The 27280-nt window shown below is 39.0% G+C and overlaps 1 protein-coding gene across 3 annotated transcripts in view; it reads right to left on the bottom strand.

The window, feature by feature from the left end:
- Positions 1 to 26254, bottom strand: part of AcCoAS (acetyl coenzyme A synthase) — a 68334-nt gene extending 42080 nt beyond the window's left edge. The window contains exons 1-3 of one of the 3 annotated variants that reach the window (XM_070088533.1): positions 26047 to 26254; positions 10650 to 10792; positions 2652 to 2666 (exon numbers count right to left, since the gene is read on the bottom strand). In XM_070088533.1, the coding sequence (XP_069944634.1) occupies positions 2652 to 2666; positions 10650 to 10792; positions 26047 to 26188 (300 nt within the window). In that variant the 5' untranslated portion in view covers positions 26189 to 26254. The remainder of the gene's footprint in view (positions 1 to 2651; positions 2667 to 10649; positions 10793 to 26046) is intronic. The other 2 variants (XM_070088534.1, XM_070088535.1) reach the window with 2 other exon arrangements.
- Between the last annotated feature and the right edge of the window lie 1026 nt (positions 26255 to 27280).

Consider the following 27280-nt stretch of genomic DNA (forward strand, 5'->3'; position numbering starts at 1 on the left):
CTCCAATAGCTGTTTATATCTTACCCTAACTGCCTCCTCTTTTAGTTTATAAACCTTCACCTCTCTCTTCCCTGATGCTTCTATTCTCCTTGTATCCCATCTACCTTTTACTCTCAGTGTAGCTACAACTAGAAAGTGATCTGATATATCTGTGGCCCCTCTATAATACCCTATACATACCCTACCAAATTCATCCACCAACCTCTGCAACTTCACTTCAGAATCTCCCAAGAGCACAGTGTCACCAGCAAAGAGCAACTGTGACAACTCCCACTTTATGTGTGATTCTTCATCTTTTAACTCCACGCCTCTTGCCAAGACCCTCACATTTACTTCTCTTACAACCCCATCTATAAATACGTTAAACAACCACGGTGACATCACACATCCTTGTCTAAGGCCTACTTTTACTGGGAAATAATCTCCCTCTTTCCTACATACTCTAACTTGAGCCTCACTATCCTCGTAAAAACTCTTCACTGCTTTCAGTAACCTACCTCCTATACCATACACCTGCAACATCTGCCACATTGCCCCCCCTATCCACCCTGTCATATGCCTTTTCGAAATCCTTAAATGCCACAAAAACCTCTTTAGCTTTATCTAAATACTGTTCACTTATGTGTTTCACTGTAAACACCTGTTAGATATCCAGACAATATTCAGATTTTTTTTTACCTGGTAATAGCTGAAAAATTGCAAAGGTTAGTGGATAAGTTTGAGAATGTGTGTAAAGCTAGAAAGTTGAAAGTGAACATAGAAAAGAGTAAGGTGATGAGGGTATCAAATGATTTAGATAAAGAAAAATTGGATATCAAATTGGGGAGGAGGAGTATGGAAGAAGTGAATGTTTTCAGATACTTGGGAGTTGACGTGTCGGCGGATGGATTTATGAAGGATGAGGTTAATCATAGAATTGATGAGGGAAAAAAGGTGAGTGGTGCGTTGAGGTATATGTGGAGTCAAAAAACGTTATCTATGGAGGCAAAGAAGGGAATGTATGAAAGTATAGTAGTACCAACACTCTTATATGGATGTGAAGCTATTGTGGTAAATGCAGCAGCAAGGAGACGGTTGGAGGCAGTGGAGATGTCCTGTCTAAGGGCAATGTGTGGTGTAAATATTATGCAGAAAATTCGGAGTGTGGAAATTAGGAGGTGTGGAGTTAATAAAAGCATTAGTCAGAGGGCAGAAGAGGGGTTGTTGAGGTGGTTTGGTCATTTAGAGAGAATGGATCAAAGTAGAATGACATGGAAAGCATATAAATCTATAGGGGAAGGAAGGAGGGGTAGGGGTCATCCTCGAAAGGGTTGGAAAGAGGGGGTAAAGGAGGTTTTGTGGGCTAGGGGCTTGGACTTCTAGCAAGCGTGCATGAGCGTGTTAGATAGGAGTGAATGGAGGCGAATGATACTTGGGACCTGACGATCTGTTGGAGTGTGAGCAGGGTAATATTTAGTGAAGGGATTCAGGGAAACCGGTTATGTTCATATAGTCGGACTTGAGTCCTGGAAATGGGAAGTACAATGCCTGCACTTTAAAGGAGGGGTTTGGGATATTGGCAGTTTGGAGGGATATGTTGTGTATCTTTATACGTATATGCTTCTAAGCTGTTGTATTCTGAGCACCTCTGCAAAAGCAGTGATAATGTGTGAGTGTGGTGAAAGTGTTGAATGATGATGAAAGTATTTTCTTTTTGGGGATTTTCTTTCTTTTTTGGGTCACCCTGCCTCGGTGGGAGACGGCCGACTTGTTGAAAAAAAAAAAAAAATAGCTGATATCCCACATCAGCTCATTTCAAAGCTCAGCCCTATATTAGGTATTCTACTATCACCCAGGGTTCCACCCATAACAGTTGACCAATACCTAGGTACTAGAATCTATTTGCTGTTAGGCAAACAAGAACAGCAGGTGTAAGGAGTCCTGCCCTTATGTTTTATCCTCTCTCATAACTGAAAAGAAGGAAACAAAATGGTGTGCCATATCATGTCAGACATGTCTGAGATTGTCTTACAAGACATGTTAATCTTATTAGCAGGGAGAGATATTAGCATTCTTAATAGTCCAGGTGACTAACTCATGTTTTTGCTATTACCAAGAGATGCTATCCTGAGAGTCCAAATAGCAGATCCTTGGGTGAGTTAGCAAGTGACCATTTTCTATACAGAGATTAAAGAAAAAATATATACCATACTACCAATACAAAGTATACCCAATTCCTAAACACAGTTTTAAAATTGCATCATAATACACAATACTCAAATTAATATACAGAATATACTGTATACATATCAAACCTCAAACTATTTACAAACAATATAAGAATGAATTGTATTTGTATTCATTATATGCAGTTACTATATAAATACAGTATATTTTGTTCTATATTTAAAGTTTCTGAAGAATCAAAAGTGTATTAGGCATCTACTATATCTATATGGACTCTTATTATAACAATACTGAACACTTAAGAGTTGGGGGTAATCCTCTACCCTATATACAATTCATGGGGTAAATTAAAATGAGCTTAAGAAAACATTGCCATGAACAGAACGTGTGCAATAACCAAAGACTAGAAGGCAGTGGAGTAGAAGAGATCCCATTATGCAGTCCAACATTTATACTGTAGTTTTGAATGTTTCATATTGTACTACTACCTGAAAGTTGCCCTGCAGATTCCACACCATTGAAGGTAGGTTGATATCGGCGATATCGGGAGTCGGAGCAGCAGGTGAGGGAAGCAGTAAGGGAACATGGAGAGGAGATTTCATTGAAGGTGGCAATACAATCTCAAACCACACTCATCTACATTTTACAATCGACTTATGACAAGACAATTACTTTATACAACCATCACAGGTGAGAGCTGATGCTGTTTAATGTAAAAACACTATCTTGCTCTACTTCTGCCATTCTATACTTTCACTTAAATATTTATGTACTTTCACTAATTTATTCATTGTTTTATGCATATAGTAATAATAATGACAATAATTCTATTAACAAATAGAGAGAATATGAATATGAGTATGCAGATTTTTTTAAATAATAGTATTTTCTATATGAATATATTATCAATACAAATGATCTCATAACGTGAACAAAAAAATGCAGAAAACTCTGAAAGTTAACGTCACAAGTCGGCTGCAAGTAGAAATCAAGATGCAACTGTTAATTACTTTCGTGAGTCTACCATAATCAAATATTAGGATCTAAGAAATTTACTAACTTTTTTTAATAATCTAGAATGCTATTTTCATCAACACAAAAATAAAACCAGACAAGGTCTTGCTAAAGAAAATAATATCCCTTAAACATGCAAAAAACAAAAGAATGGGTTAATTATCTAGTATATGCAGTAGACTTCATTAAAATGTATATACTTAAATGAAGAGATTTATTGAATATACAAAAAGGGCACGCTACTTTTAAAATATGAGAGAGGAGACACAATATTCAATAGTAAATTTAACACACTGATACTAATTAAAAGAAGGCATAGTCATCAGGCTGAAAATCATGATTACTATCACAACTGTGAACTACCAATGTTTCTGTTTATAAATAATAAAAAAATGGTCCAAGTCGGACCAAAACGTCGTCGTAAGCTCCTCTCTTCTTTGTGCAGGTTATTTGTGTGTGTTTCTGTTTATGTTGGATACTTATTGAAAGTTAAGTATAAATACAAATATATTACTGTAATATAAAAAGAATTCAGTATTTTGTAGCAGTATCTGAAGACATATATAAATGCATTTGGTAAATTTACTGCTTATTTCAATCAGTGAATGCATGCAATATTTCCACTTGCAAAGTCCTTTATTTTTACTTAGTTCGTAATGAAAACACAGATGGATAACACACTCAAGGTTAAAGATAATTAAGTACCTAACACAAATTGTATTCATCTAATTTTTAAATTTTCATTACGTTTGAAGCCCTATTCAAAAATGTTCAATACATAATGCTGTATTTCACATTTCTAATTTTATGAGTCTCTGCTTATTATTTGTAAGATTATAATTTGTAATAAGCTATACAGTAAAGTATACATCCGCCTTTGGAACACACTGAGTACACACAACTTATGATCACCATCCACAGACGCGTCTTTACTTTCAGACAAAACATTTTACTTGGCAATGCTCAAAGAAGTCTAGAAAATGAAGGCTCGTCCTTGAAAAACTTTTTCTCTACATCACTTAAGAAACTGTATAGATGGTCCTTATTCATATTCAAACTTCCTATCGCATAAATGTTAAATTTTTTTTGAATGTCTACGGAGGATTAGTTACAAATAGTAAAGAGTACAGTATTTGTATACATTACAGTCTGGGAGAATAAGATAAAATCACCAATAATTGCATGTTATCCAGGTAAATGAACTAACATCTCACTTGTCAGGGGTCACTGATTCGAGACTTAAAGAGGCTTTAAAAAAAAATTGGTGTGGGGTTTTTTGAGATATGAGCTGTTGGAGTGTGAGGAAGTTAATATTTTGTGAAAGATTCAGGGAAACTAGTTAGCCAGATTTGAGTTCTGGAGCTATGAAGTACAATGCCTGCACTTTAAAGGAGGGGTTTGGGATATTAGCTGTTGGGAGTGACATCTGAACTGTCGTATCTGGGCACCTCTGCAAAAACAGTGATTATGTATGAATGATGGTGAGTGTTTCTTTTTTGAGTCACCCTGCCTCAGTGGGAGATTGCTTACATATTAAAAAATAAGATATACATATGTACAAACTTTCTTCTTCTGTCAACAAAGTGGTCATATCCCACGAAGGTAGGGTGACCTAGAGAAAAACGAAAGTTTCTCTTTTTAAATTTAGTAATATATACAGAAGATTCTGGCATTTTAGTTGCCTCTTATGGCATGCATGGCTTACAGAGGAAGAATTCTTTTCCACTTCCCTTTGGAGATAAGAGAAAATACGTAAAGAACAAGAATTATTACGAAAATAGAAGAAAACCCAGATGGGTGTGTAAATATATATGTGCACATGTGTGATGTGACATAAGTTTAAGAAGAAGTAGCAAGATATACATATCTGTTATCTTATGTGCCTGAGATAGAAAAAAGACACCAGCAATCCTATACATATATATATGTACTTTTTTTTTTTTCAACATGCTGGCTGTCTCCCAAGGCAGGGTAACCCAAAAAAGAAACACTTTCACCATCATTCACACATAATGTTGGTAGAATTACCGACAATATGTAAAGTAAAAGGACACAAGTGCAACTTATGCGACATTTTATTGTGGGAACGTTTCGCTCTCCAGGAGCTTTGTCAAGCCGTTACGGCTTGACAATAAAATATCACATTAGTTGCACTTGTATCCTTTTACTTTACATCATTCACACAATCACTGTCTTTGCAGAGGCACAAAGATACGACAGTTCAGATGTCACTCCTAATAGCAAATATCCCAAACCCCTCCTTTAAAGTGTAGGTATTGTACTTTCCACCTCCAGGACTCAAATCCATGATTTATTAAATTTATAAATATATACTCTACATGAAATTAATATTTTCAGATGGCATGATCCAAAACTCAAATGGTCTGTGTGTAACTGTTGATTTTTGTTTTCAGAAAATGAAGAAAGGGGATGTAAAATGCAACACGAACAATCATAAGTAAAATGTACAAGTTTATTACAGATGCAAAAGAAAATGCACCTTATTGTATTTAAAAATAAATACTGCATGCAAAAGGTTTCAGGGAGAGGTTTTAGTATAAATGAACAACAGGTGATCTAATGCTGCACATGAGCTCTAAGTGATGAAACCAAACCTGTTTTTTCTTACCAGTGCTCACTACTCTGCAGGATCTACTACGTGCTTTCCAATTACTATTTAATGATAAAGACACAGTACAGACTAATTCTAGATGAAAATTTAATTTTAGCTTATAATTTGCTACACACATTATCTCTAACAATACATTGTCACTTCTTCCAAGTGGGTTTACATGAATCATACTCCACTTTTCTTTTCAGGTAAACACAAGATCCAGAATGGAGAGTGTACTGCCTTCTCTAACCTAAGTAACCTCTACTGTGTTGTTCCATAAATGATTCCACCAACAAACTGAGGAATTTATTTGCTCATTTATTTTAAATTTTGGCCTCATAAGCTATCAAGTCTATTTCTTTGTGCAGTAAACTCTTGGTTTAGCAGACTAATAGACTAACAGTTGATAGTAATAGCAACTGTGATGGATAGACAAGATTGTTTTGCTGTAATTGCAACAAAACAGACAATTCTGTATCCAGCAGACCTCGTCCATGGTTTCCGAATCAGCAGATTCTATCAGGCATGTCCAAAGTCCTTTATGAGGATCATTAAACTAAGGGGTTACATACTGTATTTACAATCCCCACTATAATTATTTTCATTTCATCTCGTTGAGCTTTTTTAACATTTTGAGCAGTCCATTATTTAACAGTTTTAGACATCAAAAAATGAATGAGCTTTTCCTCCTTGAATTTCCACCTACAGCATATCACTGAAAACTTTTATTTGCATTTCACTGACTAGCAGAGAATTTTTTTACGAACACTTGTATCTTTTCAAACTATTATTTCACCATAATAAGTGATTTATTTAAACCAAAAACTTTTAAATATAATTTCATGTAAATTTTTAAGGTATGTTATCACCCAGTTCCTTCCTATTTAATATACATCTTAGCTTTTATTTTCTTTATAATAACCTACCTACAAAAGATTTTTATAAATTTGTTTTATACTTATCTTTGCTATTATTATTTAATTATCTATTGCCACTTCTTCTATTTGTTAGGCTAAGGTTGATACTTATGTGTCAAATTCCAGCTTTACTTTCCTGTCACAGATCTTTTCTGAGAGTGATGGTCTTGCACTCTCTCTTCTTACTTGAATGTACTGCTTCATGACCATTACCAGTACTTTTTTCTTTATACAGTGGAACCTCTACTTGCGAGTTTAATCCGTTCCATGACCTTGCTCGCAACTGGATTTGCTCGTCTGCAGAGTCAATTTTCCTCATTTAAATTAACTGAAATGCAATTAATCCACTCCAGTGGAATTCTGTACTTCAATAATTTCGCTAATATCAACTCTACGGCTTATTTATCTATCTCACTTCATCTAATATGACATAATAAACAATATAAATAACATAGAAACCTGATATATACTCTAAAATGAATAAAATATGTAATTATATATGTGGCAGCGGCAGCGGCCGACAAGAGTTTGTCTGGAGACAGGACAAAATGTTCCTTGAATATTTTGCTATCATCAACTCTACGGCTTATTTATCTATCACAGTTCATCTGATATGAAATAATAAACAATATAAATAACATAGAAACCTGATATATACTCGAGAATGAATAAAATATGTCATTATGTAACAGGTGGAGGCGACCACAACTGCTCCCTCTATGTTGTGGTAAACACTGCCATCTAGTGATGGCCTTTTGAAGCCATCTATTATTATAATTATTATTATGTAGAGAAACTTTTGTTTTTCCTTTTGGGCCACCCCGCCTCGATGGAATACAGCCGGTGTGTTGAAAGAGAGATTATTATGCAGTACATTATTATTTATATGTATTATTATGCATATTATTATTATTATTGTATTATATTATACTATTATTATTATATGTATTATTATTATACATATTATTGTTATAATTATTACAATGTAAATAACTTATAATTTTTATTCCCACAAAAAATATAAGATTTACTGTTATGCATTATTGCAATAATTGTATAAATAATGCTAACCCATTCACAACTGCATATTGGAATGGCCAGTGACATCATTTGTTTGCTTTTGAACATAGCCAAGGTGGCCTGGTGGCTAAAGCTCCCGCTTCACACACGGAGGGCCCAGGTTCGATTCCCGACGGGTGGAAGCATTTCAACACGTTTCCTTACACCTGTTGTCCTGTTCACCTAGCAGCAAATAGGTACCTGGGTGTTAGTCGACTGGTGTGGGTCGCATCCTGGGGGACAAGATTAAGGACCCCAATGGAAATAAGTTAGACAGTCCTCGATGACGCACTGACTTTCTTGGGTTATCCTGGGTGGCTAACCCTACGGGGTTAAAAATCCGAACGAAATCTTATCTTATCTTATCCTACGTTAAGCTCAATTTCAAGGTACTTTTCGTCATGAAAGCAATCAAAATCATATCTATTTCTGTAATATATCTTCCATTCTATCAATTGAGACCAAAATAACGAGAACACAACCATAAAAACCATATGAAAATACCGCTAAGGGGTAGCTAATTGCTGAGAAGTGGACTCCATTATTTATGCTCTGATTTCTATCATTTTTGGTGCAAGTTAACCCTTTGAGGGTCGACAGGCCCTCTCCTAGATTTGTTCTCAGGGTCGGCCAAATTTCAAAAAAAAAAAAAAAAAAAAAAAAAAAAAAAAAAACAACATCTTATGAAAAGATAGAGAATCTTTTCCCGATCATAATGACACCAAAAGTATGAAATTTGATGGAAAACTTACGGAATTATGCTCTCGCGAAGTTAGCGGTCTCGATGATGTTTACGCATTGGCAATTTTGCCCACTTTGATCCCTATTTTTGGCCAATTCCTGTGTACTAGTCGACAAAAATCATAACTATTTCTCTAGAACTCCATTTTTTCTATTGAATGAGTACAAGAAACCACCCATTTACTGATTTCAACTATCCAATACAGTGGTCAGAATTTAGCAATTTTGCCAATTTCACACAAATTTCAAAAGATGCCAATTTCCAAATAGGGTCCAGAATAAACATGTAAGACATTCCTGGCACTAAAATAATATTTCCTCTGTTCGTTAGTCACATCCCCAGGCCCCTCTTATATTTCTTTGGCTTTCCACTTTCAATTTTTATTCTTACAAAAAATAGAAGATTTACTGTTATGCAGACTACTGCATTAGTGTAGAAATGGTATAAATAATATCAGCGCACTTGTGAAAGAATATTAGACTCACCAGTTGATGTGTATTGGACGCTTGGCATAATTTGTTTACTTTTGAACTTTGGTAAAAATCGAATATTTCTGCTACTTTGAGCTCAATTTCAAGGTACTTTTCATTGTAAAACCAGTCAAAATCATCTCAATTTCTGTAATATGTCTTCCATTCTATAAAATGAGACCAAGAAAACTAGAATACAATAAATACCATACGAAAATGCAGTGCAAAGTCGCTGTTTTATTCCAAAAACACGGTCAAAGTTTTTTTTTTCTCATTATGTACTGTGTGCTGCAGGATTTTTTTTTATACCGCGCACACTGACCACATAGACCCACTCTTTCATATGTATGCCTACCAGCTTTCTCCCACTAGATTTGAGGGCGCTAGAATTTAGGCGTACTAGTACGTCAAAAACCCTGGGTCGTAAGCCGTACTAGTACGGCCGAAACCCTCAAAGGGTTAAGAAACATTGTTCCATCATACATTGCCCAAGTTCCAATAAGATAGTCCAACAAACAAATGAGATACAATTCCCTAGATCAAGAGCAAGAGCCCCTCACCAGCATCAAGGAACCTGCCTTGAGGTCTGCTCGCTTATGGAAATTTTGCTTGCACATGGAAGCAAAAATCGACCCATTGACTGCTCATATTTGGAAAAACTCGCACGTGGATGCGCTCGCTAGTATTAGTTCCACTGTATACAGAAAGGCCCCTCTTTACAGCGCTTCGCTAATGCAGCGATTTTTCAATTATACCCATTCTTTATTTATTCAGACTCCTACAATAAATATATTCACCACTCACTATAAATTAAAGACGAAAATATATTAAGGTAAGTAGTGTGTATACTGTTTATGCATTTTTTAGGCTGAACTCTAATGCTCACTTAATATATGATAGTGTAAACATGTTATCAGGCTTTTATATGCAACTTAAAGTGAAAAGGTTATGTTTCACTTTACAGCAGTAGCCTGGAACCTAACCTGCTGTATAAGTGGGGCCCTCCCTTAAAGTACTAGAATAAATTTTTATAAAGATTTTTGTTTTAGGCTTGGTCTCAAGTTATTGTACTTTACTTAAAATTCTTGAAAAGGACACAGCTATTCAGTACTATATATTTATATATATAGTAGTGAATAAACTTCCTTTCTCAAACCAAGCAACAGTATCTAATAATTATTTGTAGTTAAACTTTTAATGTGGAAAATAAAACATCAGAAACGGGTGAAAAACCAATTATGTACATAAACTAGTGTGGTAGAAAATTAACTTTATAAAAACTACTCCCAAATTCCATTTTTAAAAATATATATAAGCTGTTTCATGCTATCTCTACACTTTCCTTACTGCTTAATAAAACACTTAATTTGGTTAAATCTAGAACCAATAATCAATAGAAAGAGAGAGACAGAGAGAGAGACAGAGAGAGAGACAGAGAGAGAGACAGAGAGAGAGAGAGAGAGAGAGAGAGAGAGAGAGAGAGAGAGAGAGAGAGAGAGAGAGAGAGAGAGAGAGAGAGAGAGAGAGAGAGAGAGAGAGAGAGAGAGAGAGAGAGAGAGAGAGAGAGAGAGAGAGAGAGTGAGAGAGAGAGAGAGAGAGAGAGAGAGAGAGAGAGAGAGAGAGAGAGAGAGAGAGAGAGAGAGAGAGAGAGAGAGAGAGAGACAAACCTGGTCATCAAAATGAGTTTTTTTGGCTGGGTTCCCATTGGCTGTGCCATTGGATGCAGCTTGTGGTGATGTAACATTCTTCATGTGTTGTACAACCAGGTTCATCTTAACTTTCAGCTTTTTTGACTGACATATTTTTAGCGCTGGAAAACATCAACAAGTTACGGTAACACTTGTGAAAAATATAAATACATGTATTCATCTTAAAAAATTAGCACTGTATTGCTCATGCTTATATAAATACCACAAGGGATTTTTTTTAATATTAACTTGCTGTTTTGTTAGAAATGATGAAATAAACACTGTACGTGTTAATATGGAACAATAAGCAATCGGCTGTGTGTACACATATGCATGCATGTATGCACTCACACAAGTACGAAGGGGACAACAGAGCGATGGTGGACACACTGGCTGAGGTGGCAAGAAGAGCTCACTCGAGCAGAGCAAAGTTACCGGTTAGGGACAATTTCAACCACAGGCTGATCGACTAGGAAAACCTGGAGCCACATGGGGGCCCCGAAACATGGAGAGCTAAGAAGATGGATGTGGTACTGGATGTGGTACTTCAAAGGGACCTGTCAGGGACACTACCAGAGAGAGAGGGGAGGATGAACAAGCAAGACTGGACCTTGTGTTCACCCTGAGCAGTTCAGACATTGAGGACATCACGTATGAGAGGTCCCTTGGAGCTAGTGATCACGTGGTTCTGAGTTTTGAATATATAGTAGAGTTACAGGTGGAGAGGGCAACAGGAATCGAATGGGAAAAGCCAAACTATAAAAGGGGGGACTACACATGTATGAGGAACTTCCTGTAGGAGGTTCAGTGGGACAGAGAACTGGTAGGAAAGTCAGTAAACGAGATGATGGAATATGTAACAACAAAATGCAAGGAGGCAGAGGAAAGGTTTGTTCCTAAGGGCAATAGAAATAATGGGAAGACCAAAGCGAGTCCTTGGTTTACCCAAAGGTGCAGGGGAGCAAAAACTAAGTGCACCAGAGAATGGAAAAGGTACAGGAGGCAAAGGACCCAGGAAAATAAAGAGATTAGTCGAAGAGCCAGAAACGAGTATGCACAGATAAGGAGGGAGGGCCAGCGACAGTACGAAAACAACATAGCATCGAAAGTCAAGTCTGACCTGAAACTGCTGTATAGCCACATAAGGAGGAAGACAACAGTCAAAGACCAAAGAAAGTGGGGAACTAACAAGAAATGATCAAGAGGTATGTGAGGACCTCAACAAGAGATTTAAGGAAGTATTTACAGTGGAGACTAGAGCGCAGGTAAGAGAGATATATCATAATCTACACCTAGAAGATTCTGGAGGGACTGGTCCCTAATATGCACACAACAACCACTCCATACGAAAGCAAAAGACTTGGCAGGCGATGCAACATACCCCCAGTGAATAGTAGGGGCGTCACTGGTACACTAAGAGAAAATGCAATAAGTGTCCGGGGCTCAAGACTATTCAACAGCCTCCCACCAGCAATAAGGGGCATTACGGGAAGACCCCTGGTTGTCTTCAAGAGGGAGCTGGACAGATACCTAAAGATGGTGCCGGATCAGCTTCTGCCAGGATGATGACTAATAAACTTACCCTGAACACTGATAAAACCTATTTCATTCAGTTTGGAAACAAAACTCCAAATGATCCAATTAACATAACGCTAAACGGATCACAGAGAGAAAATTCCTAGGTATCCACCTTGACAGTAGCCTTAAGTTCCAGACACACATACAACGAATCACCAAGAAAATCTCCAAGACTGTAAGCATACTTTCAAAGATAAGGTACTACGTTCCACAATCAGCTCTCCTGGCACTGTACCATTCACTCATTTACCCTTATCTTACATATGGAATTTGTGCATGGGGATCAACACATCCAATCACCTAAAACCCCTAATAACCCAGCAAAAGGCAGCAGTAAGAATGATAACAAATTCCCACTCCCGCCAGCATACTCCACCAATTTTCAAAAGTCTGAATCTGCTTACCATTAAGAACATCTATACTTATTCATGTGCCTACTACATACACAGAATAATACACGCAAATATAAACCCTCCACTCAAACTTCTCCTCACCAACCTAAACAGGACACATGACCACAACACAAGAAACAGATCTCTTTTTGATATATCTCGTGTCCATATCACACTGTGTAAAAACTCTATGCACATAAAGGGCCCCAAAATATGGAATTCATTACCAGAAGATATTAAAGTAACCCAGCCTGAAAATCAATTTAAGACTCTTCTCAAAAGCCACTTAATCACCCTAGACTAAATGCTAAATACTCAGTACACACATACTTACGTACTCCCACATCATAACTTCAACAATCACTTTGAACCTTTTATCCACTGTTGACAGGAATATAATCGAATCATTGTTTTCACAAAAAACATTTTTGAATATATGAATATATCTTTTGTCTTATACAAATTAGATTCATTTATAATTAATAATCTACTGTACAACTATGAAATAATTACTATCCTACTGTACAACTATGATATACTTCTTAGTGTTAAGTAGACTGTAAGCCAATAATGTTAAGTTGGCCCATAATGCCAAGGCATAATAGAGGCTCTCTTTGTATTGCATCCCACTATTGTAAATACAAAATCTCAATGTACTGTTTGCAAAGACATAAAATAAATAAATAAATAAATAAACAAGTGCTGGATGACATACACACAACTGAGGAAGAGGTGCAGAAGCTGCTAAGTGACCTTGATACCTCAAAGGGACCGGACATCTCCCCATGGGTCCTTAGAGAAGGAGCAGAGATGCTGTGTGTGCCACTAACCACAATCTTCAGCACATCTCTTGAAACTGGGCAACTGCCTGAGGTATGGAAGAGGGCAAATGTAGTCCCCATTTTTAAGAAAGGAGACAGAAACGAGGCCCTAAACTACAGACTAGGGTCACTGAAGTGTATAGTATGCAAAGTCATGGAGAAGATTATCAGGAGGAGAGTGGTGGAGCACCTGGAATGAACAAGATTATAAACGCCAACCAGCACGGATTCACAGAAGGCAAATCCTGTGTCACAAACCTTCTGGAGTTTTATGACAAGGTAACAGATGTAAGACACGAGAGAGAGGGGTGGGTTGATTGCATTTTCCTGGACTGCAGGAAGACCTTTGACACAGTTCCTCACAAGAGATTAGTGCAGAAGCTGGAGGATCAGGCGTGTATAAGAGGAAGGGCACTGCAATGGATCAGAGAATACCTGACAGGGAGGCAACAACGAGTCATGGTACGTGATGAGGTATCACAGTGGGCGCCTGTGACGAGCGGGGTCCCACAGGGGTCAGTCCTAGGACCAGTGCTATTTTTGGTATATGTGAATGACATGATGGAAGGGATAAACTCAGAAGTGTCCCTGTTCGCAGATAATGTGAAGTTAATAGAGAATTAAATCGGATGAGGATCAGGCAGGACTACAAAGAGACCTGGACAGGCTGAACACCTGGTCCAGCAATTGGCTTCTCGAATTCAACCCCTGCCAAATGCAAAGTTATGAAGATTGGGGAAGGGCAAAGAAGACCACAGACCGAGTATAGGCTAGGTGGACAAAGACTGCAAGCCTCACTCAAGGAGAAAGATCTTGGGGTGGGCATAACACCGAGCATGTCTCCGGAAGCACACATCAACCAGATAACTTCTGCAGCATACGGGCGCCTGGCAAATCGTTCAAGACACTGTACACCGTGTACGTCAGGCCCATACTGGAGTATGCAACACCAGTCTGGAACCCACACCTGGTCAAGCACGTCAGTAAATTAGAGAAAGTGCAAAGGTTTGCAAAAAGGCTAGTTCCGGAGCTAAGGGGAATGTCCTACGAAGGAAGGTTGAGGGAAATTGGCCTGACGAAACTGGAAGATAGGAGGGTCAGGGGAGACATGATAACGTTATGCAAAATACTGCGAGGAATAGACAAGGTGGACAGAGACAGGATGTTCCAGAGAGGGGACACAGAAACAAGGGGTCACAATTGGAGGCTGAAGACTCAGACGAGTCACAGGGATGTTAGGAAGTATTTCTTCAGTCATAGAGTTGTCAGGAAGTGGAATAGTCTAGCAAGTGATATGGTGGAGGCAGGAACCATACATAGCTTTAAGACGAGGTATGACAAAGCTCAGGAAGCAGAGAGAGAGAGGACCTAGTAGCACTCAGTGAAGAGGCAGGGCCAGGAGCTGAGTCTCGACTCCTGCAACCACAATTAGGCGAGTACACATGCAAGAAAGTCCTAGGAGTGAGCATAGAACTCAGCATTTCGTCAGAGGCTCACATCAATGGCATAACCTCTACAGCCAATGCTTGCCTGGCAAATCTAAGAGTACCTTCAGGAATCTCAACAGTTTTTACAAGCACTTTATACAAAATGTGTCAGGCCTATCTTGGAGTACACAACAGGGCTGTGGAGCCGAGTTGGAGTCAGAGTCGGAAGCAACTCTTGGGTTACTGGAATCAGAGTTGGAGTTGGCAAAATATAATTAAAGGAGTTGGAGTTGAAGGCGCCATAAATAAAGGAGTCAGATTTGAAGGTTTTGTGTGGTGACTCCACAGCCCTGGTATGCAACACAGCATGGAATCCACACCTGAGGAAGCATGTTAAGAAACTGGAGAAAGTGAAGAAGTATGCAACAGTTTGTGTTCCAACTCAGACCAACATTGTTGGCAGTGGTCATGGAGTTGTGGAAAAATCACTGAAAAATAGTCCAAGAAAGAAACACTCCTGTGGAAAAGTGGAAAGTTATGGACAGCTGACCGAGCTAACTCATTTTAAAAAATTCAAACAAGGCACTGATGTCTTTTTGACTGACAGGCATGTGCATATGCACACACACGTGCACAAACACATGCGCGCACACACGCACGCGCACTCACTCACTCACTCTCTCACACACACACACACACACACACACACACACACACACACACACACACACACACACACACACACACACACACACACACACACACACACACACACACACACTCACACACTCACACACTCACACACTCACACTCACTCACTTTGTCGTAGGGGTTCGAAAGGAGATAAGATGGATAAGGTAAACTCACTTGTTGGATGGTAACGATATATATTGTCAGACTGTGGATGAGAGGTGGGAGCCCAGGCCTGCCTTGTTCTGCCTGCTTGGATGTCTATCCGCGGAGTTAGAGCGGGGCAGCGCCTCTCACTCACTCATGCTGTATCCCATGACGTCATACAGTCACTCGGCCTAGGGATCTTCTATATAAAGCACATGGATGGTACTATGATACTCAGCTAATCTATACATCATATACAAGGGGATCAGCAACTATGCTGACAAACCGGGGAGAGTCATCCACTCCCCCGAGTTTGTTTATTCCTCCAGTAAGAAAGAACCGATCCCTTGTGTTCTGGTGTGATTCGATTCCTGCTCCAGGAAGATCTTATTCTGACTGTGTAGCCACCAGCACCCATTAGCGACTTTGTAATGAGCCAAGAATTACTGTATCGAACAGTCGAGTTGAGTACTCCTAGCAGAAGAGTTAGTAATTCCACAGTCACTGGTGAATGTAGCTGTATCTTTTGTAGATACTCATTCAGACTGTCCTCAGTCAAGGAATGTGTTAGCTATTGCAGAGGAATTCGATCCTCCCAGAGATGATAACCATTCTGCATACGTAAACCTTACCCTCGCAGAATTGGGTTTAGATGTAAACAGCCTGTATAATTAGATGTCAAAGATGAATGAAACTGTCAACTGTGCATCTTGCTATTAGCTGATCAGTTTGTCAGAATTTTTGTGTTCACGTTCCCTCCGAGTTCTGAGAATTTATGATCTGTGTGCACCAGATTTTGCTGTTAATTACTTTCACTTTGTAAATATATATTTATTCTTCCTCAGAATCCGTAGAGTGCATGAATACAGATCGATCGATCAATTCCATCCATATTGTACAATGATTTGTTCTTATAGTTTGTAATGCATTACGTTAAAACTCATTACGTTAACACCCATTACAATGAAACTCATTACGTTAAAAGTGGTTACGTTAACACCCATTATGTAAAACTCATTATGATACCATCCATTAGTTCTAAGTTACATATGTCTTTATATAGAAGACCCCTAGGCCGAGTGACTGTATGACATCACGGGATACAGCATGAGTGAGTGAGAGGCGCTGCCCCGCTCTCACTCCGCGGATACACATCCAAGCAGGCAGAACAAGACAGGCCTGGGCTCCCACCTCTCATCCACAGTCTGACAATATATATCGTTACCATCCAACAAGTGAGTTTACCTTATCCATCATTCTCCTTCCGAACCCCCACAACACACACTCACTCACTCTTACTCTCTCTCTCTACATTTACAGCATAATGTGTGTCTGGCTGATTCAGATCATTGCCCTCACAGCTCGATCCTAAACAGGACCTCCTAAATTGGCAAGGAAATATTACACAAATAACGCACAGGAAAGCAAGGTGTACACTGAACATTAGTAGCTCATAAGGTTTACTTACCGCCTTGTATGTTCATGATTAAAAAAAAAAAAAAAAAAAAAATCTTGCTGAGTGCAAAACATTTAGTATATTTCCATTTGACTAAGTGAGAGACGTTAACACATCCCTCAATGGTTGCTCTTCAACCAGCTTACTACCTGTCAGCTACTCTTATTATTTAATATAAATATGTATAGTATTATAAGATAATTTTTTAGTTGTACAGTGGAACCTCAAAAATCGAACGTATCACATATCGAACGTTTCGAAAATAGGACCATTTTTTTGGACAAACTGTGTCCCTATTATCGAACGCACCCCTATTTTCGGACCGCCGGGTACGGGACCTGTCTGCCACCCGCTCTGTCCGCGTCCCCGCGCAGGCGCCGTGAGCAGTCTAGCTTTGTTTATGCTTGAGTGAACACTAACCTGTGCTCTCATTCACGCATTTTACAATTATTTCGTTGTGTTTAGTGCTTGTGGGGCTGTGAAATAACTTGCTAGTGGTACCCCTGTGGTAAAGAAAGTGAGAAACACCATAGATGTGAAGAAGGAAATAATACAGTAGTATGAGAGTGGTGTGAGACTTGTTGAGCTTGCCAGGATGTATGGGAAAAACAAGTCGACCATCGGTTCTATCCTGTCAAAGAAAGAACAAATCAAGGAAGCTGATGTTGCGAAAGATATTAATATAGGGAGTGGATGAGGTGCCTTCTTCAAAGATTAAGGAGATTTGTGCCAAGTGGAATGATGTCCAAATGTTTGTGCAGAAGTACCACCCTGAGCAAGCTGAAACAAGCTATCTTTGCAACAAGTTCAGTGACAGAACCATGTCCCATTTTAGGGAAATGTTAAAGAGGCATCAGAAACAGAGGACTGTGGACAGTTATTTTGTGAGACAGGGGTCCAGTGACTCTCAAGCTGGTCCTAGTGGCATTAAAAGACAGAGAAGGGAAGTAACCCCAGAGAGGGCTTTACCTGAAGTCCTCATGGAGGGGGATTCTCCTTCCAAATACTAACCCCAACTCCCTCTCTCCTCCTCCCTATCTTCCAGATGCCATCACCAATCTTCAATAATGGTAAGTAAAAATGTTATTTTATATGTATTACTATACATAATTAAAAACTATAGTATTTGTTGTATGTAAAACTGTAATTAATCTCTATAAAATGTATTTTTTGTGTGAATATTTTTGGGTTTCTGGAACGGATTAATTGTATTTCCATTATTTCTTATGGGAAAAATTTTTTTTTTTTCAACGAGTCGGCCATCTCCCACCGAGGCAGGGTGACCCAAAAATAAAGAAAATCCCAAAAAAAGAAAATACTTTCATCATCATTCAACACTTTCACCTCATTCACACATAATCACTGTCTTTGCAGAGGCACCCAGATACTACAGTTTAGAAGCATATATAACATACTCCTCCAAACTGCCAATATCCCAAACCCCTTCTTTAAAGTGCAGACAGTGTACTTCCCATTTCCTGTACTCAAGTCTGGCTGTATAAAAATAACTGGTTTCCCTGAATCTCTTTATTAAATATTACCCTGCTCACACCCCAACAGCTCATCAGGTCCCAAAAACTATTCGTCTTCATTCACTCCTATCTAACAGGCTCACACATGCTTGCTGGAAGTCCAAGCCCCTCGCCCACAAAACCTCCTTTACCCCCTCCCTCCAACCTTTCTGAGGATGACCCCTACCCAGCCTTCTTTTCCTTACAGATTTATACGCTCTCCAAGTCATTTCACTTTGATCCATTCTCTCTAAATGACCAAACCAACTCAACCCTGCTTCAGCCATCTGGCAAATACTTTTAGTAACTCCACACCTCTTTCTAATTTCCACACTCCGAATTCTCTGCATAATATTTACACCACACATTGCCCTTCGACAGGACATCTCCACTGCCTCCAGCCACCTCCTCACTGCAGCATTTGCAACCCAAGCTTCACGCTCACCTAAGTGTGTTGGTACCACTATACTTTCGTACATTCCCTTCTTTGCCTCCATGGATAATGTTTTTTGCCTCCACAGATATGTCAACACACCACTCACCTTTTTTCCTTCATCAATTCTATGGTTACCCTCCTCCTTCATAAACCCATCTGTTAACAAGTCAACTCCAAAATATCTGAAAACATTCACTTCTTCCATACTCCTTCTCTCCAATGTGATATCCAATTTTTCTTTATCTAAATCATTTGATACCCTCATCACCTTACTCTTATCTATGTTCACTTTCAACTTTCTAACTTTACACACCCTCCCAGACTCATCCACTAACCTTCGCAAATTTCCTTTAGAATCTCCCATAAGCACTGTATCATCAGCAAAAAGTAACTGTCAACTTCAATTTTGTACTTGATTCCCCATAATTTAATCCCACTCCTCTCCCCAACACCCTAGCATTTACTTCTTTTACAACACCAACTATAAATATATTAAACAACCATGGTGACATTACACATCCCTGTCTAAGACCTACTTTTACTGGGAAGTAGTCTCCCCTCCCTCTCTTCTACACACCCTAATCCGAGCCTCACTATCCTCATAAAAACTCTTTACAGCATTTAGTAACTTATTACATATTCCATATACTTGCAACATCTGCCACATTGCTCCTCTATCCACTCTATCATATGCCTTTTCTAAATCCATAAATGCGATGAAAATTTCCCTACTTTTACCTAAATACTGTTCACATACATGCTTCAATGCAAACACTTGATCTACATGTCCCCTTTCCACTCTAAAGCCTCCTTGCTCATCTGCAATCCTACTCTCTGTCTTACCTCTAATTCTTTCAATAATAACCCTACCAAACACTTTTCCTGGTATACTCAGTAAGCTTATTCCCTTATAATTTTTACAATCTCTTTTGTCCCACTTCCCTTTATATAAAGGAACTATACATGCTCTCTGCCAATCCCTAGGTACCTTCTCCTCTTTCATACATTTATTATTTTTATTATTTTTTTATTAACACACTGGCCGATTCCCACCAAGGCAGGGTGGCCCGAAAAAGAAAAACGTTCACCATCATTCACTCCATCACTGTCTTGCCAGAAGAGTGCTTTACACTACAGTTTTTAAACTGCAACATTAACACCCCTCCTTCAGAGTGCAGGCACTGTACTTCCCATCTCCAGGACTCAAGTCCGGCCTGCCGGTTTCCCTGAATCCCTTCATAAATGTTACTTTGCTCACACTCCAACAGCACGTCGAGTATTAAAAAACATTTGTCTCCATTCACTCCTACCAAACACACTCACGCATGCCCGCTGGAAGTTCAAGCCCCTCGCACACAAAACCTCCTTTACCCCCTCCCTCCAAGCTTTCCTAGGCCGACCCCTACCCCGCCTTCCTTCCACTACAGACTGATACACTCTTGAAGTGATTCTGTTTCGCTCCATTCTCTCTACATGTCCGAACCACCTCAACAACCCTTCCTCAGCCCTCTGGACAACAGTTCTGGTAATCCAGCACCTCCTCCTAACTTCCAAACTACGAATTCTCTGCATTATATTCACACCACACATTACCTTCAGACACGACATCTCCACTGCCTCCACCCTTCTCCTCGCTGCAACATTCATCACCCATGCTTCACACCCATATATGAGCGTTGGTAAAACTATACTCTCATACATTCCCCTCTTTGCCTCCAAGGACAAAGTTCTTTGTCTCCACAGACTCCTAAGTGCACTGCTCACCCTTTTCCCCTCATCAATTCTATGATTCATCTCATCTTTCATAGACCCATCCGCTGACACGTCCACTCCCAAATATCTGAATACATTCACCTCCTCCATACTCTCTCCCTCCACTCCGATATCCAATCTTTCATCACCTAATCTTTTTATTCACATAACCTTACTCTTTCCTGTATTCACTTTTAATTTTCTTCTTTTGCACACTCTACCAAATTCATCCACCAACCTCTGCAACTTCTCTTCAGAATCTCCCAAGAGCAGTGTCATCAGCAAAGAGCAACTGTGACAACTCCCACTTTATGTGTGATTCTTTAACTTCTAACTCCACGCCTCTTGCCAAGACCCCTCGCATTTACTTCTCTTACAACCCCATCTATAAATACTACATATATTAAACAACCACGGTGACATCACACATCCTTGTCTAAGGCCTACTTTTACTGGGAAATAATCTCTCTCTTTCCTACATACTCTAACTTGAGCCTCACTATCCTTGTAAAAACTCTTCACTGCTTTCAGTAACCTACCTCCTACACGATACACCTGCAACATCTGCCACATTGCCCCCCTATCCACCTTGTCATATGCCTTTTCCAAATCCATAAATGCCACAAAAACCTCTTTAGCCTTATCTAAATACTGTTCACTTATATGTTTCACTGTAAACACCTGGTCCACACACCCCCTACCTGTCCTAAAGCCTCCTTGTTCATCTGCTATCCTATTCTCCATCTTACTCTTAATTCTTTCAATAATAACTCTACTATACACTTTACCAGGTATACTCAACAGACTTATCCCCCTATAATTTTTGCACTCTCTTTTGTCCCCTTTGCCTTTATACAAAGGAACTATGCATGCTCTCTGCCAATCCCTAGGTACCTTACCCTCTTCCGTACATTTATTAAATAATTTCACCAACCACTCCAAAACTATATCCCCACCTGCTTTTAACATTTCTATCTTTATCCCATCAATCACGGCTGCCTTACCCACTTTCATTTTACCTACTGCCTCACGAACTTCCCCCACACTCACAACTGGCTCTTCCTCACTCCTACAAGATGTTATTCCTCCTTGCCCTATACACGAAATCACAGCTTCCCTATCTTCATCAACATTTAACAATTCCTCAAAATATTCCCTCCATCTTCCCAATACCTCAAACTCTCCATTTAATAACTCTCCTCTCCTATTTTTAACTGACAAATCCATTTGTTCTCTAGGCTTCCTTAACTTGTTAATCTCACTCCAAAACTTTTTCTTATTTTCAACAAAATTTGTTGATAACAAATTTTCATACATTTATTGAACAAAAATACCAACCACTGCAATACCATATCCCTCCCTGCTTTTAACATTCCTGTCATGATCCCGTCACTTCCTGCTGCTTTACCCTTTTTCATTCTACGTAATGCCTCACGCACCTCCCCCACCCTCACGTCCTGCTCATCTTCACTTCTAAAAGATGTTATACCTCCCTGGCATTTAAAAGTTCCTCAAAATATTCCTGCCATTTACCCAATACCACCAGCTCCCCATCAACTAACTCCCCCTACTCTGTTTTTAACCAACAAATCCATTCTTTCCTAGGCTTTCTTAACTTATCTCACTGCAAAATTTTCTCTCCATATACTCTGCTCTTCTTATAACATTTCTGCTTTGTAAAAACCTCTCATAAGCTACCTTTTTCTCTTTTATTACACCCTTTACTTCATCATTCCACCAATCACTCCTCTTTCCTCCCACACCACCCTCCTATAGCCACAAACTTCTCCCCAACAATCTAATGCTACATTTTTAAAACTATTCCAACCCTCTTCAACCCCCTCATACTTGCACTATTCCACCTTTCTGCCAATGGTTGCTTATATCTCACCCTAACTTCCCCCTCCCTTAGTTTATACACCTTCACCTCCCCCTTACTTGCTGTTGCCATTTTCCTTTTGTCCCATCTACCTCTAACTGTAGCTACAACTAAATAATGATCCGATATATCAGTTGCCCCTCTATAAACATGTACATCCTGAAGCCTACCCATCAACATTTTATCCACCAATACATAATCTAACAAACTGCTTTCATTACATGCTATATCATACCTTGTATACTTATTCATCCTCTTTTTCATAAAATATGTATACTTATTACCAAACCTCTTTCTACACATAGCTCAATTAAAAGCTCCCCAATTTCATTTACCCCTGGCATCCCAAATTTACCTACTACATATTCCATCCACAACATTTTTGCACACTTTAGCATCGAGATCCCCAACCACAAGTACTCTTTCACTTGGTTTGAAACTCCCCATGCACTCACTCAACATTTCCCAAAATCTCTCTCTCTCTCCTCTACACTTCTCATTTCTCTAGGTCCATAAATGCTTAATATAACCCACTTTTCACATTCGACCCTTATTTTACACCACATAATCCTTGAATTTATACATTTATATTCCCTCTTTTCCTGCCATAACTTATCCTTCAACATTATTGCTATGCCTTCTTTAGCTCTAACTCTATTTGAAACCCCTGACCTAATCCCATTTATTTCTCTCCACTGAAACTCTCCTACCCCTTTCAGCTCTGTTTCACTTAAAGCCAAGACATCCAGCTTCTTCTCATTCATAACATCCACAATCATCTCTTTCTTATCATTCGCACAACATCCACGCACATTCAAACATCCCACTTTGAAGGTTTTCTTTTTAGTAGGCTATATGGGAAAAGGGGTTTCTAGCCCATTGTTCAAGGCATTTTAGTTGACTTTTACAACATGCATGCCTTATGGAGGAAAGAGTCTTATTCCACTTCCCCATGGATATGAAAGGAAAAGCAATAAGAACAAGAACTATTAAGATAAAATCAAAGAAAACTCAGATCAGTGTGTATACAATAAACGTGTACATGTATGTGTAGTGTGACCTAAGTGTAAGTAGAAGTAGCAAGATGTATCTGCAATCTTGCATGTTTATGAGACAGAAAAAAGACACCAACAATCCTACCATCATGTAAAATAAATACAGGTTTCCATTTTACACTCACTTGGTAGGAGGGTAGTACCTCCCCGAATGGTTGCTGTCTACCAGTATGGACAGAATATGGACAGAAAAAGAAAGGTTAAGAGAGTGGTGAAGAAATGTAAAAGGAGAGCAAATGAGACAGTGGATGAGACACTATCAACAAATTTTGCTGAGAAGAAGAAAGTTTTGGAGTGAGATTAATAAGTTAAGAAAGCCTAGGGAAATAAGTGGATTTGACAATTAAAAACAAGAAATAGCATTATTACATGAAGAGTTGAAAGCATTGGGAAGATGAATGGAATATTTTGAGGAACTGTTAAATGTTGTTGAACATAGAGAAGATGTGATTTCAGGCACTGAGCAGGGAGGTATAACAATTTGTAGGAGTGAGGAAGAACCAGTTTGTGTGTAGAGAAGATGCATGAGGCAGTGTGTAGAATAAAAGGGGGTAAAGCAGTTGGGATTGATGGAATAAAGACAGAAATGTTAAAAGCAGGTGGGGATAGTTTTTTGGAATGATTGGTGCATTTATTTAAAAAAATGTATGGGAGAGGGGAAGGTACCTAGGAATTGGCATAGAGCATGTATAAAGGAAAAGGGGACAAAAGAGTGCAAAAATTACAGAAAAATAAGCCTGTTGAATTCTAGGTAGTAGGTTGGTAGACAGCAACTGCCCAGGGAGGTACTACTGTCCTGCCAAGTGAGTGTAAAACAAAAGCCTGTAATTGTTTTACATGATGGTAGGATTGCTGGTGTCCCTTTTTCTGTCTCATAAACATGCAAGATTTCAGGTACATCTTGCTACTTCTACTTACACTTAGGTCACACTACACATACATGTACAAGCATATATATACATACCCCTCTGGGTTTTCTTTTATTTCCTTTCTAGTTCTTGTTCTTGTTTATTTCCTCTTATTTCCATGGGAAGTGGAACAGAATTCTTCCTCCGTAAGCCATGCGTGTCGTAAGAGGCGACTAAAATGCCGGGAGCAAGGGGTTAGTAACCCCTTCTCCTGTATGTATTAATAAATTTAAAAGGAGAAACTTTTGTTTGTCCTTTTGGGCCAGCCCACCTCAGTGGGATATGGCTGGTGCGTTAAAAGAAAGAAAGAAGCCTGTTGAATATACCTGGTAAAATGTATGGTTGAGTTATTACTGCAAGAATTAAAAGATGGAGAACAGGATCACAGATGAACAAGGAAGTTTTAGGAAGGGTAGGGGGTGTGTTGACTAAGTGTTTACAGCGAAGCACATAGGTGAACAGTATTTTGATAAGGGTAAAGAGGTTTTCACTGTATTTATGGATTTTGAAAAGGCATATGACAGGGTGGGTAGGGGGGCAATGTGGCAGATGTTGCAAATGTATGGAACAGGTGGTAGGTTACTGAAAGCAGTTAAGGGCTTTTATGAGGATAGTGAGGTTCAGGTTAGAATATGTAGGAGAGAGGGAGATTATTTCAAAGAAGGTTATCTGTGGAAGCAAAGAGGGGAATGTATGAGAGTGTGGTGGTAGTAACACTCTTATATGGGTGTGAAGAATGGGTGGTGAATGTTGCAACAAAAAGAATGCTGGAAAGCAGTGGAGATATCGTGTCTGTGTGCAATGTGCAGTGTGAATATAATGTAGAGAATCAATGACTTGGAGACTGGGAGGAGATGTGGGGTTTCTATAGCATTAGCCAGAGGGCAGAGAAAGGGTTGGTGAGGTGGTTTGGACATTTAGAGAGGATGGAGCAAAGTAGAATGACTTAGGGAGCATATAAATCTGTAGCAGAAGGAATGCAGGGTAGGGGTCATCTGCGAAAAGGTTGGAGAGAGGGGGTAAAGGAGGTTTTGTGTGCAAGGGGCTCCAACTTCCAGCAAGCGTATATGAGCATGTTAGATAAGAGCGAGTGGAGACAGGAAGTACAGTGCCTGCACTCTGAAGGGTGTTGATATGTTGCAGTTTTTTAAATGTAGTGTAAGCACGCCTCTGGCAAGACAGTAATGGAGTGAATGATGATGAAAGTGTTTCTTTTTTTGGGGGGTCACCCTGTCTTAGTGGGAAACTGCCTATGCGTTAACCAAAAATAAGAAATATACAGTATTAATAATGCGAAAGTATTAAATAGTGCAATATAGTATACCATCATCAACTATCTCCTTAAGAGCAATGAGCTTAGGTCCCCTCCACACAGCATCAGCAGTGATAAGAATGCTGGTCTGGGCATCCAACATGCGCTCTGCCAGACTCTCAGCAGAGTATCCACCAAACTGCAAATAAAACATGTCATTGGTTTCATTAGGTTATCCTAGGTTAAATCTTAATTAATTTATCACCACTGTACTCTTGTTATAATCATGCACATAATGCAGTCATTGTAGAAATTTATAAAAGTCTGCAAAGCACGTGAATAAAGCATAACTAATCTTTTGTTTGCTAGTTTTACAAAAGCAGTGTTTGAAGCTAATGCTGTTCAAGGTTTAAAGCCATTTTGTATATTCACTTAATATATTTCCTTGCAGCAACTTAAGTTGAAAGATAAGGATTTCAAAAGTATCTACAATGTAATTAAAAAATATTTAACAAAATGAAAAGTAAGGCAAATCAGTTAAATTATGAAATGATACTTGATGAGTTGAACATTTAAGTGGTCAGTTACATGTAAATTAGTCATTACAATCTCACCAAGCCTGAAGATTAAAATGGCATTACGTACTATTTTATAGCAATAATTTAATCACCTTAATTTTATCATAAGAGGTGCTACTTTGAGAATGACAAGTAAAATACAATACTTTTCATTACTGTACAAAAATAGAAGATAAAGCATTATCATAGGAGGAAGAAATGTACAATGCTGAATGTAGGATCTATACCCTGCAACCTGCACATGCCCAGAGCCTGCACTACTCCTGCTCTCTCTCTCTCTCTCACCTTTACCACCATCTCTCAGTTACACCCACACTAATACCTGCATCCCCTGTTCTCCTTTTATCTACCCCCCACCTCTCAGGTCTTTATCGACTACACCCACACGTACATGCACCCTCCACTCTTGTATGTTTACATTTCCTGCCCTCTTTCACCCACACCCACACTTTCTCAGTATCAAATGCAAATAGTCTGAACATTTATTACTATATCATGTTTTCCCTCTGGTCTCTATCCTCTAATGTCACTAGGTTAATTTCCTTTAGTCTCTCATCACAGTTCGTTTCCTTCACTCTGGAACAAGTCTTGTTAAAAACCTCAAAACTTTATCCAGCTTCTGGATATGGTTTATTAGGCGAGTGTCCTAAACTGGTGTTACATACTCCAAGATCAACTTGATATAAGTTTAAAAGTGGGTTATAAACTACTCTGTCGAGATTCTTCAA

The sequence above is a fragment of the Cherax quadricarinatus genome, chromosome 25, assembly GCF_038502225.1.
Source record: "Cherax quadricarinatus isolate ZL_2023a chromosome 25, ASM3850222v1, whole genome shotgun sequence".
Taxonomy (NCBI): Eukaryota; Metazoa; Arthropoda; class Malacostraca; order Decapoda; family Parastacidae; genus Cherax; species Cherax quadricarinatus.